Source organism: Canis lupus, chromosome 27 (genome assembly GCF_003254725.2).
Source record: "Canis lupus dingo isolate Sandy chromosome 27, ASM325472v2, whole genome shotgun sequence".
Lineage (NCBI taxonomy): Eukaryota > Metazoa > Chordata > Mammalia > Carnivora > Canidae > Canis > Canis lupus.
In genome coordinates, this window is record NC_064269.1 from 18,298,420 (window position 1) to 18,318,873 (window position 20,454).

Consider the following 20,454-nt stretch of genomic DNA (forward strand, 5'->3'; position numbering starts at 1 on the left):
ATGGGAGTCAGGGGTGTTTGGGGGCAGTTAGAGATGCCTATCACTGGGGTATATGATTGATTTTAAGGGAGATGAATGAACACAGTAGTAGTGTTTATTATCAACAGTGTTAGCACTTATAGCTATAAGAAAACTATGACTTTACCCTACTAGATAATTCTGGTAAGTTTAAGAGAGAGAGAGAAAAGTCAGGTGCCACCTTACTTAATTTCCAAAGACTTGTTTCATTTTGCTCTAAGAACATCTCAAAATGTTTGGTCAAATCTGGCAGCTATATTGGGGAAAGAGTTTCTAACTCTAGCCCTTGCTTATTAACAATCTCTACTAGCTAAGTTCTGGTGTTTGCCTAAGGAACACAAACAAAAATGAAGGGAATAAAGCAGAAGCAACTGTTTGTGGATCTATCCAGAATTTTGTCAGAAAGAATTGAAAGATGTTTTTCAAAATCTCCTATAGATTTACCCTTTCTTTTTAAATTTTTTAAAAAGATGTTATTTATTTATTTATTTATCTATTTATTTATTTGACAGAGAGAGAAAGTGAGTGCACAAACAGGGGAGCAGCAGAGGGAGAGGGATAAGCAGGCTCCCTACTGAGCAGAGAACCAGAGGACAACAGACTTGGGGCTTGGTCCCAGGACCCCAGGATCATGACCTGAGCCAAAGGCAAATGCTTAACCAACTGATCCACCCAGGCAGCCTTATTTACCCTTTCTTTGTCTAGAAACTGGATCAATTCAGTTCAGTCTTTATTGGAAATGCAATGGTTTTGGCCCCAGTAAATAAGCCTTGTCTTACATCTTATGTCTTCTGTTCTATTCAAAGGTATCAGGCATAGCTAGATCCTTTTCTGAGCCTTCCAGTCAACATTTTAGAGCCAGACTTCACATCTGAAGAACCCACTCTTCTAGTTAGTTTAATCAGGGAGGCTGAAATTCTTAGTTCCTGGCAGTACTATAAGTTTTTGGTAAATGTTTGTCTTTTCTTTGAGGACTTGGAAAAATCCTTTTGCTTACAATATACCTGTTTCCCATCCTGTTCTGGTGGACTTATTTTTGGAAGAACTTGTACTTTGGGGATGGGAGCAGAAAAGAAAGATGTCAGGATGGAGGGCTTTGGGGGAAAGAGAAGAGGATCCTGGAGACAGTGGGAAAGAGAAGGAGTTGGTGGATAGGGCAGTATTCGAAGGAAGTGGAGTTAGGGCAGGGTGTAGGAAATGATAAGATGTTAGTGGAACTGAAATGTTTTTAGCTTTCCCACATTTTTAATTAGCTTTGGACCAAAAAAAAAAAAAATTTCTCCTTTCACAAAGTCAGAATTTTGATTAGAAGCCTCTTACCAGGGCCTGGGTGGCGTAGCAGTTGAGCATCTGCCTTTGGCCCAGAGTGTGATCCTGGAGTCCCAGGATCGAGTCCCACATTGGGCTCCCAGCATGGAGCCTGCTTTTCCCTCTGCCTGTGTCTCTGTCTCTCTCTGTGTGTCTCTCATGAATAAATAAAAAATAAAATATTAAAAAAAAGAAGCTTCTTACCACACACCAAAAAGCCAAGTGTTGAATGTTAAGGAATTGTCTTGCCTTTTTGGTCTAAGTTATCTCTAAGATAAACAGTTTTAATCATATTAAAATTTCATCAAAGTTCACTTACATTCCAATTATCTTTAGTGAAATCACACCGTTTTGTACAGTATGCACAAGAACTAGGGTTATGATGAGAATACATATCAGATGAAGACATTTGGCCTGGGAGGTGTTAAGATGGTATGAAATGACCCCAGAAGCATGGTGAAGGTAAGCAGAGGTATTACTTTTACACCTTTTATCTCAGGCCCCTAATCAGAATCTCTCACTTCAGATCTGACAACTGTCAGCCTCCAGGAGATGAAGTTTTTGAAAATCCCATCTCCCAAATTCTCAGGAACACAAAAATGGGACAGGACAGAAGGAAAGATAGAATTTGTAAGGTTTCCAGATGGTGACTCAAAGCAAAGTTTTTTTTTTTTTTTTTTTTTTTTTTTTGGCCCCTGCCATACAAGACCTTAAAATTGTCAGTCTTCATGGCCAGTATTAAAAGATAGTAAGTGGTGTTCACATCACTGATTTTGTATTAGGACTTGAGCACAAGGGCTTGTAAGAGTCCTCCTTTTGGGGACGACGAGGTGGCTCACTGGTTGAGTGTCTGCCTTCTCAGGGCATGATCCTTGGGTCCGGGGATCGAGTCCTGCATCAGGCTCCCGCGAGGAGCCTCCTTCTCCCTCTGCCTATGTCTCTGCCTCTCTCTCTGTGTCTTTCATAAATAAAGGGAAAAAAAATCTAAAAAAAAAAAAAAAAAGTAAAGAGTCCTCTTTTTGTTGATCATGTATGTGTTGATGCTGCTGACGTGTAATGTGGTCAGGTTGGATTTTGGGACTGGACTAGAGTAGAGCTGGCAAGCCTATGGCACTTATTATTGGCACAATCCTTTCCCTGGCCAGTGGAATGCATTGCTGTTCAATCACAACAATTTGCTTTCTGCTCTGGACAGTGTTCTAGATAACCACTATCCATAGATCGTATTGGCTAAATTGAGCATTTACTGAGTGCCATAAACTCTTCTAAGCACTGTAGAAATTAAGTCATGTAATCCTCACCTCAGTGCTTTTTAGAGATTATATAACCCTTCCCAAGGTCACACAGCTAGTAAATGTTGGGTCTAGGATTCAATCCCTAGCAGTCTGACTACAGAGACATATTTCACCACTGTGCTGTCAGACCCCTGGTCAGAGTTAGCACACAACTATAACCAGAGTTGATATTATGAGTGTGCACTATAACACAGGTTGTTAAAATATTGAAATACTTTCATTAGTATTGGTATATATCGTTCCCCTGCTGCCTTAGCCTGGCCCTTTCCTGGGGACCTTGTCTCCTAATTCCTAATGATAGACTTAATTACCCAGCACAGAGAAGAGCTTCCAGAAGTCATCTCAAGAACTAATGGTACTTTGGGTTGGTCAGTGTTGGCCAATGCTCCCAATGCCCATGAAATCATAAGTCATTAAACATGGAGTTTAGGATACCATCTCTATGGGAGGCCTGGGTGGCTCAGCAGTTGGGTGTCTGCCTTCGGCTCAGGGCGTGGTCCTGGAGTTCTGAGATCAAGTCCCACATTGGGCTCCCTGCATGGAGCTTGCTTCTCTCTCTGCCTATGTCTCTGCCTCTCTGTCTCTGTCTCTCATGAATAAATAAATTTTTAAAATCTTTTAAAAAAAATACTATTTCCAGATGTGACACTTAGATCTTGGCTCTAGGAATAAACAATATCATTTATGTACAATATTATTTAAAGTAACATTCCTTCACACTTCATACTATAATAAAACCATATCAAAATATAGAAACATATACTTTATTTTTTTATTAAAGATTTATTTATTTTATTTATTTGAGAGAGAAAGTGAGTAAGAGAGAAAGAAAACATGAGCAGGGCGAGAGAGAAGCAGACACCCCACCAAGCAGAGAGCCCAGGACCCCAGGATCATGACCTGAGCTGAAGACAGACCCTTAACCAACTGAGCCACCCAGGCACTCCAGAAACAAATATTTTAAAAAGTAAACACATGACAACACTTTTTAAATGAACTCTTCCCATGTTTTTCTAAACTCCTTTTCTCATCTCTAGCCAAAGTTAATTTTCCATTGATGATATCATGCTAATGTTGCTTTCCTAGTCACTTTCCAAGATGATAAAATTAGGCTTTCTGATTAAATTTTTTTGTACCAACCATCTGATTCCAGATTTCTTGGTGAAATAAAATCTTACTTTTATTTCTCTTATTTCCTGTGCAGAACAATTCTCCCATCCATCTCTGAGCTCTGTCTTATTGCCTATGAGAAGCTGTGGGTCATCCTTGAGATGGTCCAGAACTGGAGTCCCCCACACAGAACTGACAGGCCAGTGAAGGGTGGTCTCAACACAGCCCCAAGAAGGTCAGGTTAGTCCTGGCAGTGGGTACTGGAGCCCCCTCTGCTCCTGCATGTTTGCATAAACACCCAACTCCCCTTCTGCTCCAAGATTCCATTTCATTCCAGGACTCTGATTTGCTGACTCCTATATTTGAATAACCACAGGCATTTCTGCCTGTGAACTCTGGCTGCTGACCCATTCTCTGTCTTCCTCTATTCCCGTCTCTGCTGCAGGCTCCACCTCGTGGCAGCTCCTATCACTGACCCAGCTAAGCCGGGCCTTCATTTTTGTCAAGCCCCCATGGGACAGAACCAGCTTTCTCTGAGCTCCTTTCTTCTGAGATGTAATTCAGATACTGTACTCCTTTCACTGAATTCAAACTCTTCAAGTCAAAGCTGGACCGACAGCTTGGTAAATTGAATTTGAAAAGGACCATGTTCATTTTGACATTCAAGCAACATCGTTACCTAAGAAGAGAACCATTTAGCAATAGAAAACAACAACAACAAAAAATGTTTATTAGGAATTGTTCTTCATTCACACTTGGATAGTGAAAAGAAATGATCTTAAATTGAATCTTAAAATGATCTTAAAAAGAAAAATTTAGGGAAGAGAAAGTTTAGAATAAGAGGCTGGGGAGTTTCCTTCTTTGGAGATTTCAGAATATTTGCAGTAATTTTAGCAAGGCAGTCCAGAGGAAGTGCGCTGACCTTGGAAGTTTCCTTCCAAGAGAAAGCGGGTGAAGTGGTTCTAAATCAGAAATCAGGATTAACATCACTCAGTAGAAGTGACAATGTAGAAAGTGAATCCTATATCTAGAGGTAACTGTTTTATACCTCCAGAATGTGAATTTATTCAATTTCATTTAGAAACATATAAAATTCTCTAAATGTGTTACTTTCTATTTTTTAAGCATTGAAGATATTTACAATGTGTATTGTAATAGAAAAAGAAAAAAGTGAACTTTCCTCCTGCCACTGGGAAATCCTAAACATCCAGCTTCTGGAAGTTCTGTATCCTATCCATTTATGAATGCATTCAAATATTTATGTATTCCACTGAGTAACAAATATTTGACTTATTATTGTGTGCGGGCGATCTGCTAAGCTCCAGGGGCAGACAGAACAGTGCTGGTCATGATTTTGATAATTAAAAGCAAGTGGAGGATGTCTGGGTGGTTCAGCGGTTCAGCAGTTGAGTGTCTGCCTTGGGCTCAGGCCGCGATCCTGAGGCTCTGGGGTCGAGTCCCGCATCAGGCTCCCTGCAAGGAGCCTGCTTTTCCCTCTGCCTGTGTCTCTGCCTCTCTCACTCTCTCTCTCTCTGTGTGACTATCATAAATTAAAATAATAATAATAATAATAATAATAATAATAATATAAATGCTAGTGAAAAAGGTTTACAATAGTAAGGCATTTATAAAGCAGAAAAATATTTGTAAAGTCCTAGCCATCCTACTTTAAGTCAGTTGTATTTTTTAAACTTTCATATTTCATTGTTTGAGGTGATTTGTACCTACTGTGTTTACTAAGTTTATTCATATTATTTACTCTTTACACTTCTCTTACATATACCACTTTAGGAAGAAAACTCAAGAGAAAAGTTTTATCTTCCCATTCTCTGTCTACTTGCAAACCATATCACTGTTTTGTTAGGGTTCTTTAAGGAGGAACTGACTAGAAAAGTGGAGTGTATGTAAGTATTAACCCCTTTGACTTTGTCGCCTCTCATTCTTTTTAAAAAAATGTGTGTGTGAGTGTTGTATGAAATATGACACAACATCTGTAATATGTACATAAAACATCACTGTAAAGCCTAATGACTAATTCCTAATTTGTCCTCTTTCCAGACAGCTCAATGATTTCAGAACACTTCAAGTCCATGGAGCCCCTCTTCATTTACAGGCTGTTGATGTCATGAATTTTTCTGTTTGTTTTTTAAAAAGCTTCATTGAGAGATAATTTATATACCATAACATTCACCCTTATAAATACTGTGTACAATTCAATAGATTTTAGTGTACTCCCAGAACCGTGCAGCCATCACCACAATATAACTGTAGAACATTTCCATGTCTCTAAAAAAGATTCCTGTGCTTATTAGCAGTCTTCCCCATTACCCCTCTCCCCCAGCCCCTGGCAACCAGTAATCTGCTTTCTGTCTCTATAGATTTGTAAGCATGCAGTTTCAACTAGATTTAATCACATATCATCATATTTACCATTTAAATTGCATTCTTCTCCCTCTATACTTTCATCTGGAATCATTTTCATTCTGTTGGAAAACTACTGTTAGCATTTCCTTGAGTACTGGTTTTCCAGTGCTAAACTTTCTGTTTTTGCTAGTAAAAGTCTTTCTTTCACCTTTGCTGAGATGAGCCAGATCCCTGGAAGTTGGGCTGGAATCAGAAGTGGGGGCCGACTTCCAGTTCCTCTTTATTTCAAGATGCCATCTTCCAGGTCCCACCCGATGTACAGGTTGGGTCACCAGGACACCTATCCTTGCTGGACCTCGGACTCTTAGTGCTTTATCTTTCCTGGTGCCTCCAGGGTCAGTGTTCTGCTCAGCCTCTCACTCATGCTTGAAGCAAAAAAGGGCCCCAAATGTTGGGCTCACCCTTTATCTTCTCCTGGGCTAGCTCTTCTCTACTGTTAAGAATCTAATGTTATGAGTTTTGTTTAATCTGATTTTCTCTGTCCCCCAAAGGAGGATTGATTGGAATCTTCTAGTTCCCTATTAAAGGGAGGGAAAGTCTCTCCCCCACTTTTTTTTATATACCCATGACATTCTTGTTTCCTCCAGGATATCAGTTCACTATCTCCTACCCTAGAATTACAACAGAGCAAAGTAGCTTAAACTCCAGACCTGCAGCTTTAAAGGAAAGGAACCCAAAATTTCCTTGAAAATCTTAGGAAAGGATTATCTTTAGAAAAGTAAAGCCTTTTCATCATCTTCCAGTTTTTTGTTTTTTTGTTTTTGTTTTTTGCTATAAACTCACTGTAAGCTTCACAAGGATATTTTAAAACTTTTTTAATACTTTTTTTTTTTTTTTTTAGATTTTATTTATTTATTTGACAGAGAGAGAGCACCAGCAGGGGGAGTGGCAGGCAGAGGGAGAGGGAGAGGGAGAAGCAGGCTCCCCAGGGCTCTGGAATCGTGACCTGAGCTGGAGGCAGACGCTTCACTGACAGAGCCACCCTTGTCCCCGCGCCCCCCCAAAATAATTTTTTTTTAAAGCAAACTGAAGAAAAGGATAAACATTCATAATAAAATAGCCAAAAAACTTTGCTAATAATTCTTTTGTAACCATGGGGAAATAAGAAAAACTTCCTATAGAGTAATTGTTAAAAATTTATATCATGTGAATTTAAAGGTTAGAGTTCTGGAAAGAAGCAATTTGATCCTGGCAGTCAAATTAGAAACAACAGAACAGCTGGGTGACTCATTGGCAAGGAGGCATTCTCTGGCATCAGGAACCAAGAAGGTTTGTAGTCTCTGTCCCACAACTGTAGTGAGACTGTGATGAGCAAAATAAGACTACAGCTGTCCAGCCTAAATCTAGTTAGGCTGATAGCCATATTCTATGAATGAATGAATGAATGAATGAATGAATGATTGAATGAATGGTCAGGAATTGGGAAGCAGATATCTAAGAATTGTTTAAGAGCAGATTTTCCTTTATGGAGAGAAATAGAAGTAGCGAGAAAATTACTGAGAAAAAAGGGAGAGAAAAATCATCACTAATCACCATCTTTCATCAAGGATATACTTTTACTGAAGCACACTGACTATGTGTCAGGCACTCTTCAAAGCTCTTGACTCAGCTCACGTAATCTTCACACTTGCCCTTAAATCGAATTCTCCTTTGTTCATGAGCAAGTAATTTTCAATTTGAAGGCAGACAATAAAACTCAGCATTAGTTTTAGTGATGCTAAGTTATAGCTAAAACTGTGTTACCCATCAGGGGTACTTATTTATGCCTAAATTATTGACTTTCTTTAGAAATGGCTCTTACCAAAACAAACAAACAAACAACAACAACAAAAAACCCACTGGGTGATATGCTATATGTTGGCAAATTGAACTCCAATAAAAAAAAAAAAATGCATAGCTGCTACTTGGAGCTTTCAAGAATCCTGCCTTAACAGGGAGTGTCACACCAAAATCTGTCGTTTAAAGTGTATGATGATCATCAGAGGCTGTGCACATTCAAATACTAGCTTCTCCAATTTTTAGTATGTGACCACGTGTGTTATAAGGAGATTTCTGGATGAAATGTGAAATATGCATGAATCTATTAAAAATAAGACAATAAAAAAAAAGAAATGGCTCTTACTAGTATTTTTCCTGGATTTTTCACATTTTATAGGCACTTATTCATAGCAAAACTCTAATATGGTAATTTAATCCTTGCGTGGTAATTTTCACTCATCTGATAATATATTTGCAGAATAATGAAAATTCTTATGGAAACTTCCCGAAAAGTGCCCCCAAATATAAAATGTATAATCTTCTTACACCTGCTTAAAAATTAATCAGAAATGCATTTATTAAAAAAAAGAAATGCATTATTCAAATAGAAGTGATAACATCAAAATTTAAAATTTATATAAATTTATTTTGTATATGAGATTATATATAACATATGTATATATTCATATTCACATATATGAAATTTATACTTTGTAACGATAAACTTTTATTTTTATGGAAAGCATTACGGTTTTAGTACTCCGGCCTCTTAGGCAGCTATGTTCCACTGGTTCAGGGAAGGTGAGGGGTTTCAACTCACAGGCCAACCTATCCACTAGAGTGATGGCCTGGTGGGTGGGTTATGTTGAGAAAGACTCCAACATTGCATATGGAATGAATGTGCAAGAAGACTATTACAATTGATTAGTCAAGATTTTTATGAGCATAGAAAGGAAGAGGGTTTATGACATGTTTTGTGGGTTTGTCATCCCTATCTGTCATGCTACCATCTCTCAGTAGCCGTTATCTGAATTCTGGGCCAAGTATGAAGGACAAAAAAATAAAATGGGGTTGTTGTTTCCATATATACAAATCAGTTAGCGATGACAGCATTACCAGGACATCGATTCTTAGAGGGTAGGTGTAATGCTCATCCTCTTAAAATAGGTTGTCGAATGGATAATCCCTCAGACTACTTTAGAGGGAAAGAATGAAATCAGTGAACAAATGGGAAGAGAAAGAGAGTATGTGAAACAGACTGTAAAGCAAGAATCTGTTTCTACTTTGTCTTCTAACCAGAAAGGTCATAAGATTCAGTCCTAATCCAAGACGTGCAAAGAAGACACAAAATTATTTATATCCATTTATTTTTATTTTTTTAGAAGATATTACTTATTTATTCATGAGAGATACACACAGAGAGAGAGAGAGAGAGAGGCAGAGAGATAGGCAGAGGGAGAGGCAGGTTCCATGCAGGAAGCCCAAAGTGGGAATCCATCTCAGCCCCCAGGATCATGCTCTGAACCAAAGGCAGGGGCCCAACCTCTGAGCCACCCAGGGATCCCCACCAAAATTATTTAAACACAACTACCACTACCACTACCACCACCACCACAACAACAAAAATCTTCTGGCTGTCTCATTCATAAAAACATGACCAAAAATACAATCTGAAAGACATTTTCTTTTTCTTCTTTTTTCTTTCTTTCTTTTTTTTTTCCTTTCTTTCTTTCTTCTTTCTTTCTTTCTTTCTTTCTTTCTTTCTTTCTTTCTTTCTTCCTTCCTTCCTTCCTTCCTTCCTTCCTTCCTTCCTTCCTTCCTTCCTTCCTTCCTTCCTTCCTTCCTTCCTTCCTTCCTTTCTTCTTTTTCTTTTTTGTAAGCTGCAGCAGGACTTGAAAAGATTCACTTGCATCCCTCTCGATGATCTCACATAGGGAAAAATAGGCCAAGAAATAAGACTTAACAGAATGGTGAGAAAAGATGGGAGAGTGTTATTTCTCAAGGGAAATTATTTATCTCCAGATACAATCGTTACTTTTTGACAAAGAAAAACTGGCATGGTAGGTTCTCCAACTACTTCAATAATGTAGGATACAGGCAAAGTCATTGGCTTTTGGCAGGTAGTTTATTAGGTTTTTTATGCTGTGAGCCTACTAATTTTGGCAGTCCCAGACCTTCTGAGGAAAGGTGGGGAATGGATCTCAGGACCATCTGTGAGGTGGGGAATTTCTTAGCAAAATAATTTTTATATTTCAATAAAACATAAATAAATGTGACACATCAAATTAACTATATTAAAACAAAGTGTTTCTGTACAATATGGGGCATAAAACAATATTGATGACTAATAAATATTTCGTATAGATCAACCAAGCTTTCAGATTTTTCTATTCTTTCTTTTCTAAAATAGTCATTAGTTTTGGGCTTCATCATCTACAAACTGATAGTCATACATGAGTTCACTAAGTTAACTCCCTAGCAGCATTTATGAAGTGCCTCTAGGTCTTGTCTTTTCTTTTCTTTTCTTTTCTTTTCTTTTCTTTTCTTTTTTCTTTTCTTTTCTTTCTTTTCTTTTTCTTTTCTTCTTTCTTTTTTCTTTATTTTTTCTTTTCTTTCTTTTCTTTCTTTTTTTCTTCTTTTCTTTCTTTTTTTTAATAAATTAATTTTTATTGGTGTTCAATTTACTAACATACAGAATAACACAGTGCTCATCCCGTCAAGTGTCCCCCTCAGTGCCTGTCACCCATTCACCCCCACCCTCTTTTCTTCTTTTCTTTTCTTTCTTTTCTGACAATTTATTTATTTGACAGAGAGAGCACAAACAGAGGAGGGGCAGGCAGAGGGGGAGGGAGAAGCAGACTCCCTGCTAAGCAGAGAGCCATACATGGGGCTTGATTTCAGGACCCTGGGATCATGGACCAGAGTCGAAGGCAAATGCCCAACCAAATGAGCCACCCAAGCACCCCTGGCTCTACGTTTTCACAATTTTCCTTTTACTTTTTTTACCTCTCTCCCAATCTTCCTTCTTTCCTACCCTCTTTCCTTTCTTCCCTCTCCCCTTTCTCCCTCCCTCCCTTCCTTTCCTTCCTTCTTTCCTTCCTTCCTTCCTTCCTTCCTTCCTTCCTTCCTTCCTTCCTTCCTTCCTTCCTTCCTTCCTTCTTCCTTCCTTCTTTCTTTTAGCTTAGCTTTATTTTATTTTATTTTATTTTTAATTTTTGTTTATTTATGATAGTCACACACAGAGAGAGAGAGAGAGGCAGAGACACAGGCAGAGGGAGAAGCAGGCTCCATGCACCGGGAGCCTGATATGGGATTCGATCCTGGGTCTCCAGGATCGCGCCCTGGGCCAAAGGCAGGCGCCAAACCGCTGCGCCACCCAGGGATCCCTTAGCTTTATTTTTGTAGCCTTTCCTGAAGACTTTAAGTAGAGAAAAAGAAGAAAATTTAGTGTAACAGCTTTGGGGATGCCTATTATTTCTTCCATTCTTCTTGGGGGATAGCTATCCTGTTTCTTAAAAGATTTTTTAAGAAACAGAAAAATTTTAAAGTAGAAAAATAGCATTAAGGAGCATTTGGGCCAGTTTCCACAAGAGTGCCCCCACATCTGACACCAATTGAAAGTTTAGGGCGTTCCCCAACCACCCTGTTTTGAGAATTTTCTGGAAGGATTTATAGAGTTCACTGAAAACTGTTACACTCACAGTGAAGGATTATTACAGAAAAAGGATACAGATGAAAATCAGCCAAGGAAAGAAGTGCCTAAGAACGGAGTCCAGGCAAAAGTACCAAACACAGCATGCCTGTTGTCTTCTCTCCATGAAGTCAAGGACATGTCTCCATCCTGGCATTAATGTGTGATAATATGTCCAGAGTATTGCCAAACCAGGGAAGCTGACTTGGGCCTTTGGTGTCCAGAGTTGTTACCCCATGGGGCTCATCACATACTGTCCACATGGCTGACCTTGTTCGTCAACCCCTCCCAGGGATCAGGCTAAGATCTTTAGTGGCCAGATCTCCCAGAAGTCAGAGCTGATACTGTGTAACCCAAAGTTCCTGTCATAAACTACATTGTTAGACTGTCCGGTGGCCAAAGCCCTAGGCAAACAAAGACAATTCTGTTAGGCAGGAAATTCCAGGAGCCTAAAGATTATCTCCCAGTAGCTAAGGCAAAGGCCAGGACTCTCTTTAGGTAAGGCTAACTCTTCACTACACAAGTATAGTTATCCCTTTGCCTCTGCCCATACTTATGCCTCAAATTCAAAATTATGATACTAATAATGACCAACCCTATTTCATCTGAGAGTGTGCCAGTCAATTCATATTAGTTCACAAAAACTGATTATTAAATATATAGGAGTTTTGTAAGCTGGTTGTTAAACATAACTGTTATAAAAAATTTAGTTATATAAACATATAGATTCAGTCACAAAGATAATAAATGTTCAAAACTCATCATCTAGTAAAATAATTTTACTAGATCTATCAATATGCTCTTGATCCTATCCCTATCTCCTGTATCTGTCTGGTGAGAATTATGTATATTATCCTACTATGCTTCTCTTCTCATCTCCGCATTCAGTGACGTCATGTTGGTAGCATGAAATTGACCATGGTGAGAATATTTACACCATGAAGTTAAACAAATGCTACGAATCAGGACTTTTTCTGAATGCATTTTAATTTTCAGAAGCATTTTTCTGTTGAAGCAACTTGTACTAGAACTGTTAAAGAGTGTTTTATTTATTTATTATTTTATTTATTTATTCATGAGAGACACAGAGAGAGAGAGAGGCAGAGTCATAGAGGGAGAAGCAGGCTCCATGCAGGGAATCCAGTGCAGGACTCAATCCCAGGACCCCAGGATCAGGACCTGAGCCAAAGGCCTACGCTCAACCACTGAGCCACCCTGGTGCCCCTGTTAAAGAGTATTTTATAGGCTGTGACATTAGGATAAATTTCTGAGAAATTATTCAAAATATAAATCACAGTACTTCTAGAGCTAATGATTCTGATGGGATAATTTTTCTAAAAAATTTTAAGTCTTCATACAAATTAGTTTGTTGTAAGCTTGAGTTTAATTTTAAATGTAAATCGATACAGGGTATTTTAGCGGGTTTTCTTCCTGACATTTCCCATAAATTGTGGAGGTTGTACAAGAAAAGAAAAGTGGCTTTTTCATTTGTATATAATTAAAGTGTAAAAATAAAAATATAGGTAATTAAAATTTCATTTGTATGAAAAATACCTTTTTTTCTTTTGTATACAATAATCTTAAAATGTAATGTCTGTTTCTAAGACTGTGGATATTTGCTTTGCAATGCTGCAGCAGCTTTCAAACCAGAGATTCTAAACTCTTTGAAGGAGTCTAGTAAGTACTTGCTATGCTTTATCTTCATGTACACATATATGCTTTTATCTTGTAGTAACTTGCTGACAAAGTTTATTGCCTGAGAGACAGCAAGTGCAGGATCACAGATAATTTTTTTGGATATTCTTTAATTTTAATTCTGGGCAGAATTCACAGAGATACATTCTGGAGACAGGTGTGGAAGCCAGTTTATGGCCATGAGGAACCCTTCCTCTCTCCAGGGGCTGCTGCTTCTGCGACTGTCATTGCTAGCAGCCCTGGGACAGACCTGGGCACAGCCAGTTCTCAGACCACAGGACACCTCAGACTGTCCCACATTTGTCCAGCCTCATGCTGGCCAACTTCTTAAAGTGCATGTTGCCTAGGCCCAGGTGGTAGGATAAGTATAAGTATATTTTAATTTTCTTGTTTTCTTGTTTTTTTTCCTTCCTATTTTGCTGTATTTTCTTCAGGAGCATGTAATACTTAAATAACTAAACCACAAACATTTATTTTTATTTTTTTCAAAAATTTATTTTAATGTAAATTATCAATTCCTTTTTTTTGATTCCTGACTCTGTAACACTGCATTTGTTCCTTTATTAAGGGTGTACCTGAACAGGATGTATATTAGGCTGAAAAAGCACAGTGGGCAGTAATTTGAAATTTGTTTTATTAAAATACCTACTTATCCTTGATTTATTTTTAGTTGTGTCCTAATTTCTTTAAGGACTGTGGTCCCTTTTAATTTGCATGAGTGACTTAATCTGTATGACTCTCAGAGAAGCACTTCTGTAATAATTTATGTTTTAAATTGCTCTGAGTGGACAAAAGACGTCTTAGGTAGTATTGCTCTAATTATAAATCCTTTAAAAATAATCAGAGACTAAGCAACAGGAATAAAATCTCATTTCCTTTTGGGCCCCTTTATTAGCCAAGATGAGTGCTTTATACCTTAAGAGAGAAGCAGAGGGGATGATGGACTTGGCATATCAATGTAAACCCATCTCTGACATCACCATTTTTCTACTGTTTTCCTGTAACACAGAACAATATTGAATTAGGAAGTGATGGGACTGCAAAGGAATTGTTTAATTTAAAAAAAAAATTTACTTACTGGTTCATGCTTGAGAGGACTTTTAAGGAATCTCACTATGTTAAAGTGAATCCATCCCAAATTTATCATCCGAACTAAATAGGCTGGAAATGCCGCTGAATGTAGAGGAAAACCTAAGGAAATCTAGCGCAGAAACCTGGAACCCTACTTAGATGTTTCCTTTATCTCTTTCCCTTTACTCTTCCAATGTCTTTTTGGAGTTCAGCTCTCATCCTTCTCTTTTCTCCATTGTCATGGAGAACTCTGATAACTCTGCACCTAAAAAGGAAAAGAACTCATATAAGAAGGGGATGGGCAGGACTATACTCCTACCTGGGCACTTTAAGGGTAATTGGAGGGAGTAAGGTCTCTGTAAAACTCTATTATTAGTCATTCTTTGGGATTAAGGCACTGTTTCAAGGAAGCCTCTATTGATGATAGGTAAGGATTGATATATATTGGCTTATTAAATCTATCATTTCAGCAAAGGCAATTTCACTGTCTTAGTCAAAAGTCAACTTAGAAAGTTTGACATTGATTGTGTTAACCCCTCACACACACCCCACACAGTCACACTTTGGGCTGCTTTGTTTATCCAGCCCAGTACTTAGCACATTGTAGCACAAATATACTCTTAATATATTTCTATTAAAGTGAGGGGCAGGCAAAGAGGAAAGGCTGTAGTGTGTTCTGTGGGGAAGATGGTAGATGCAGGTGTGTGTGGGGGCTGGATATTAAAGCTATCATGGGTCAAAAAGTTTTGAGGTAAGGATAAACATCGATGCTTGGCTTTCTCCGTTTCAGTTTGCAAGTCACTGACTTTCAAGTCACCAAAAAGCAAAGTGAAGTGGATGAAATGCATCTTGACCTGGAATACGTTTGTCTTCATTCACTGAGTTTTCAAATGCTCAGATACATCTTAAAATTAAAAAAAAAAAAAAATTGATGTGCTAAAGAGTCACACAAATGCTCAGTACAAGAACAATTTCTGCCTTTTATTTTACTTAAAAAAAAATCAATGAAACCTTTTAAGAATCTTCGAAGGATGGGAATATATGGCAAATTTCGTACTTTACGTTCTTCTTTGGATGTGTCACATTCCAGGTAACTTCAATAACACATAGCAATGGAAATTTACGATGGGTCTCAAAGAGTTAACAGACTTTTCGAACCTGGAGAAATTCTAGTAATCATCATTCTGAGATACCTACCTTATTTACATATATAATTAGTATTTTTTTAAAAAGAAAATAACTTTTCAGAAAAATGGGGAGATTGGGAGATTATTTTTTTCTTTCTTTCTTTCTTTCTTTCTTTCTTTCTTCTTTCTTTCTTTTTCTTTTCCTCCCGCTTTTTTCTTTCTTTCTTCTTTCCTTCCTCTTTCCTTCCTTCCTCCTTTCTTTCTTTTTCTTTCTTCTTCCTTCCTTCCTTCTTTCCTCTCTTCCTTCTCCCTTTCATTTTCTTTCTTTCTTTCTTTCTTTCTTTCTTTCTTTCTTTCTTTCTTTCTTTCTTTTCTTTCTTTCTTTCTTTCTTTCTTTCTTTCTTTCTTTCTTTCTTTCTTCTTTTCTTTCTTTCTTTCTTCTTTCTTTCCTCCCTCCCTCCTTCTTTTTCTCTTTTCTTTCTTTCTCTCTTTCTTTCTCTTCTTTCTTTCTCTTCTTTCTTTCTTTCTTTCTTTCTTTCTTTCTTTCTTTCTTTCTTTCTTTCTTTCTTTCTTTCTTCTTTCTTTCTTTCTTCTTTCTTTCTTCTTTCTTTTCTTTCTTCTCTCTCCCTCTCTCCCCTTATTTCTTTCTCTCTTTCTCTTTCACTCTTTCTTCTTTTTTCCCCAAGTGGTATTGACTTAGTAGGAACAGTTCCAACACGCCCACAGCCCAGGAAATAATAATCAGACCCAAGTGATCCATTTAGGTGGGAAGAAAAAAGTAATTTGCTCAGCATCTCCTGGATCGTCTTAAAAGAGTTTCAAACGAGAAGAAATGTTTCAGGAGCCAGCCCAGGGCGCAGCCCGGACCCCGACCCCGACCCCGACCCCGACCCCGACCCCGGGCCGTCGGCGAGGTGCGAGCAGAGCAAGGGGCGCCCCCGAAGCCCCCGCGCAGGGCGGGGGCAGACCCCGGGCGGAGCCGGGACGGGGCTTCGGCAGCTCGGGGTCCCCCGCGGCCCCCCGACGCCCAGGCTGCAGACTTCCCGGGACGCGGCCGCCACTCTCCTCGGGCGCGCGTGGGGTGCGCACCTGCTCGGCCCGCCCTGCCCCGGCCCGGGGGCGCCCGCGGAGGAGCGGGGCGGGGGGGCGCCAGGCGGGACCCCGGGGCCCCGCGTACCGCCTCCCGGGCGCCCCGCGCCGCGGCCCCGCTCCACCTGCGCGCCGGCCGGGGCGGCCCGGGTCCGGGGATGGCGCGGGGCGGGCGGAGGCGGGAGCGAGCGGGGCATGCGCAGTGGCGCGGAGGAGGCGGCGGCGGCGGCCGCGGGAGGCGGGAGGCGGGAGGCGGGGGGCGGGGGGCGGCTGTTTATTTGCGGCGGGGCCAACTCGGCGGCGCAGGCGGCGGCGGAGCGCGGGGCGCCGGCGGCGGTGCAGCGCCGCCGCACCATGCCCGAGCCCCCCTCCGGGGAGGATGCCAGGCGCCCGGGAGCGGCCAGGGCAGCGGTGGCGGCGGCGGCACGATGGTGGTGACCGGCGGGGACCGCGCGCCCTCCCGGCGGCCGGGCTGCGGACTGGCGCGGGTCGGGGCCGCGGCGCTGCTGGCCGGGGCGAGCTGCCTGTGCTACGGCCGCTCGCTGCGGGGCGAGTTCGTGCACGACGACGTGTGGGCGATCGTGAACAACCCCGACGTGCGGCCCGGCGCCCCGCTCCGCTGGAGCATCTTCAGCAACGACTTCTGGGGCAAGGGCATGGCCGAGAACACCAGCCACAAGTCCTACCGGCCGCTCTGCGTCCTCACCTTCAAGTGAGTCGGTCCCCCGCGCTCGGGCCGCCGTTTCTCACCGCCCCCGGCCCCCGGCCCCCGGCCCCGGCCCCCGGCCCCCGGCCCCCGACCCCGCGGCCCGAGCGAGGGGAGAAGTTGCGGGACCGGCTGGAGGGGGGGCGCTCGTCTCTCCTCCTGCGGCCCGTGCGCCTCCGCGCCTCGCTCTGCCGCCGTCCCCGCCGCGCTGCTCGGGGTCCCCGGGCGCCCGGGGCGGCTGGCGGGGCGCGGGCTGCGAGTTGGGATCGACTTTGTCAAGAGTCCGCGCTGCGGGCGGGCCGCGCTCTCGAGCGAGGCCGGGCCGGGGGGAGATGCTCGCGCGCCCCGGGATGCCCCGGGATGCCCCGGGATGCCCCGAGATGCCCGGAGATGCCCGGAGATGCCCGGAGATGCCCGGCCCGGCCAGGCGCGAGCGTGCGGGCGCCGGAGTCCCGGACGCGAGGCTGCGGTGAGGATGCTTCCAAGTTGGGGGTTTCCCGAAGGCTTTAGGGCAGCCTTGCTGGGGGCGAGAGGATGAGCCCCCTGTGGGGTCGCGATCGGGGGGACCGGAGGCGAGAGCCCTGCGCTGCCGGGGCTCCCGGGTTTTGGGGAGGCGGCGCGGAGGGAGCGCATCCCCCCCCCCCCCCACCGACCTGCACCCTTCGGCTGCTCCCCGAGCCTTTCCAGTCTGCAGGTCTGCGGAGGGGCTCGCGATTTCGATTTTAAAAGATGCAAAGCAAAGGATTGCAGAAGCGTGGGATCCTCCGGGGATCCTGGTGTCCCAGTCGAAATAGTTTTTGTTTTACAACCCTCAGAGTCATGATTCAGCATTTCTGGTGTGAATAAAGTGTAAAGGGAACCGAGCGAACGCCAGGTTTTTGTAGGGTGGAGTATTTTCTTGAATTTAAAAGAGGGCTTGCTTCACGCGGAAGAGGAGGAGAGGAGGGGCTTTGCCTGAGCGCGGTCGTCTACACCGCGAGCCTGACTCAACCCCTTGTAATTTGGCTCAGCATTAAAGCTTACAGTGCGCCGGACAGAAACTTGAAATAATATTGGTTCAGTATCATCCGTATTTTAAGCCTTTTGCAGTGGGTGTAATATGAACCCGTCTTTATGGTGATGGTCATTCGAGACGGGATAGGCAGCTTGAAAAGCTCGCCTCTGGCCAGGAGGCCAAGGTTTCTTGACAGGTGGCTGTGATGACTTAGGAAAGGAAACCCTAGCAGTTGGCGGTAATTCATGGCCTTTTGACTTAATTCTTCCATTGAAAATTCAGTGTTTTAAAAGAGGGCGAGGAAATTGCACATTTGACTCTGAAGAGAGTATTTTAGAAACATTTGTCTCTTTGGAAAGTGGTTTTGGTTTTTTTGGCTGAAAGATAACCTCAGCTAATGACGGAGTTTCTCAGTTTTCCAAATGTTTCTTAAAATCTCAGATGGTACAAATATATATGTTCATCTTCTAGATTGATCTGCTTATTCATTTTTAACAGGGAGGGAAGATGGTTCGTTTCAGGTGTGGAAGCTCACAGCATGAGCTGTGCTTGGCTTGTAACAGCCGTGGAGACCAACTGGATGTGAGCATTTTCCATTTTAAAAGGTCAGGGCCAGGGCGCCTGGATGGGTGGCTCAGTCAGTTAAGCGGCTGCCTTCAGCTCAGGTCATGATCCCAGGATCCTGGGATGGAGCCCCGCATCCATCAGGCTCTCTGCTCCCCCAAGAGCTGCTTCTCCCTCTCCCTCTTTGGCTCCCCCTGCTTGTGAGCTCCTGCTCTCTCTGTCAAATAAATAAATCTTTTTTATTTTAATTTTTAAAGCCAGGGCCAAATGCCTGTGCCCACTTGGTGGAAGGTGGGGAAGATGTTTTCACTTCTTCACTTTCTAAAATGTTTTTTTTTCATTCATGCTGGAGATGGCAGGGAGAGAAAAGAGAGGAATGGGGAAGGAAGTAGACAATGATGCAAGCATGTTAGCAAGGATTTAGGGTAAGGGGGGAAGGGGGAAGGAGAGTTGCAGGGAGGGGCCAACTGCTCACTGTGTACTCATTGGTTACAAAATGCAGATTGGTGTCTAAAACTATTGCTCTTTGTATATCTTTTTTTTTTCTCTTTGTATATCTTATCTCACTGGCTATGTAAGATAAATGTAAGATAATTTTTTTTTTTTTTTTTGAGCGGATTGAGTTGCAAATCTAGAGAGCAACACTAATTGGAAAGGGGGAGATATCTCTTCAGAAAGAAAAAGCTCATGTTTCTGGGTTCACAGGTGTGGATTAAAATAAGACCCGGAAGCTTTCTCCACACTGGGTCTTCTTGTGCAGCAGCATGAAGAGGGGCACGTATAAGGGACGGCACTGATGTTAGACCCACACAACTCTAAAGATGTTGCAAGGAAGGACAGAAAACCACGTTTAGTAACTACTCAGTGTGAACCAAACATTGGCCTAGGCACCTTATATAGAATATGTCATTATGATTTTTACTTTAGGTAGTTTAGGTAGTTTAGGTAGAAAATAAAGTTAAAGTAGCCTTTTAAATATATATACACACTTCTAAGTATATCTTAAGTTAGGCTTGTTTGAATAAAAAAGTCTGAGAATTTAGGGATCCCTGGGTGGCTCAGCGGTTTAGCACTGCCTTTGGCCCAGGGTGTGATCCTGGAGACCCGGGATCGAGTCCCACATCGGGCTCCCTGCATGGAGCCTGCTTCTCCCTCTGCCTGTGTCTCTGCCTCTCTCTCTCTCTCTCTCTGTGTCTCTCATGAATAAATAAATAAAATCTTAAAAAAAAATCTGAGAATTCAAGATCATTTTAAATTATTTTTTTTGTGGTAAGAACACTTAACATGAGATTTGCCACTTAAAAATCTTAAGAGCACAATAAAAGATTATTAACTGCAGGCAAAATGTTGTACAGCAGCAGATCTGTGGCGCTCATTCCTCTTGTGTAATTGGAACCATATACCTGCTGGACAGCAACGCTCTGGGCTCCCCTTCCCCCTGCCCTTGACAGCTGTCATTCTACTCTCTGTTTCTATGAATTTGACTATTTTAGATACGTTATCTAAATATAATCATGCAGTATTTGTCCTGTGACTGGCTTATTTCACTTAGCATAATGTCCTCTACCTCCATCCATGTTGTATATGACAGGATTTCCTTTTTT

The 20,454-nt window shown here is 41.9% G+C and overlaps 1 protein-coding gene and 1 long non-coding RNA gene across 2 annotated transcripts in view; one reads left to right on the top strand and one right to left on the bottom strand.

Annotated features, from left to right (window-relative positions):
- Positions 1–14,170: 14,170 nt before the first annotated feature.
- Positions 14,171–18,182, bottom strand: LOC112665578 (uncharacterized). The gene is made up of 3 exons (XR_003140475.3): positions 17,946–18,182; positions 14,378–14,635; positions 14,171–14,297 (listed from the first exon to the last, which is right to left on the bottom strand). It is a non-coding gene; the product is annotated as an uncharacterized LOC112665578 (long non-coding RNA).
- The window catches only part of TMTC1 (transmembrane O-mannosyltransferase targeting cadherins 1), a 269,956-nt gene continuing 266,375 nt past the window's right edge, over positions 16,874–20,454 (top strand). The window contains 1 exon segment of the mRNA XM_025455512.3: positions 16,874–17,298. Coding sequence (XP_025311297.3) covers positions 17,015–17,298 — 284 coding nt within the window. The 5' untranslated portion in view covers positions 16,874–17,014.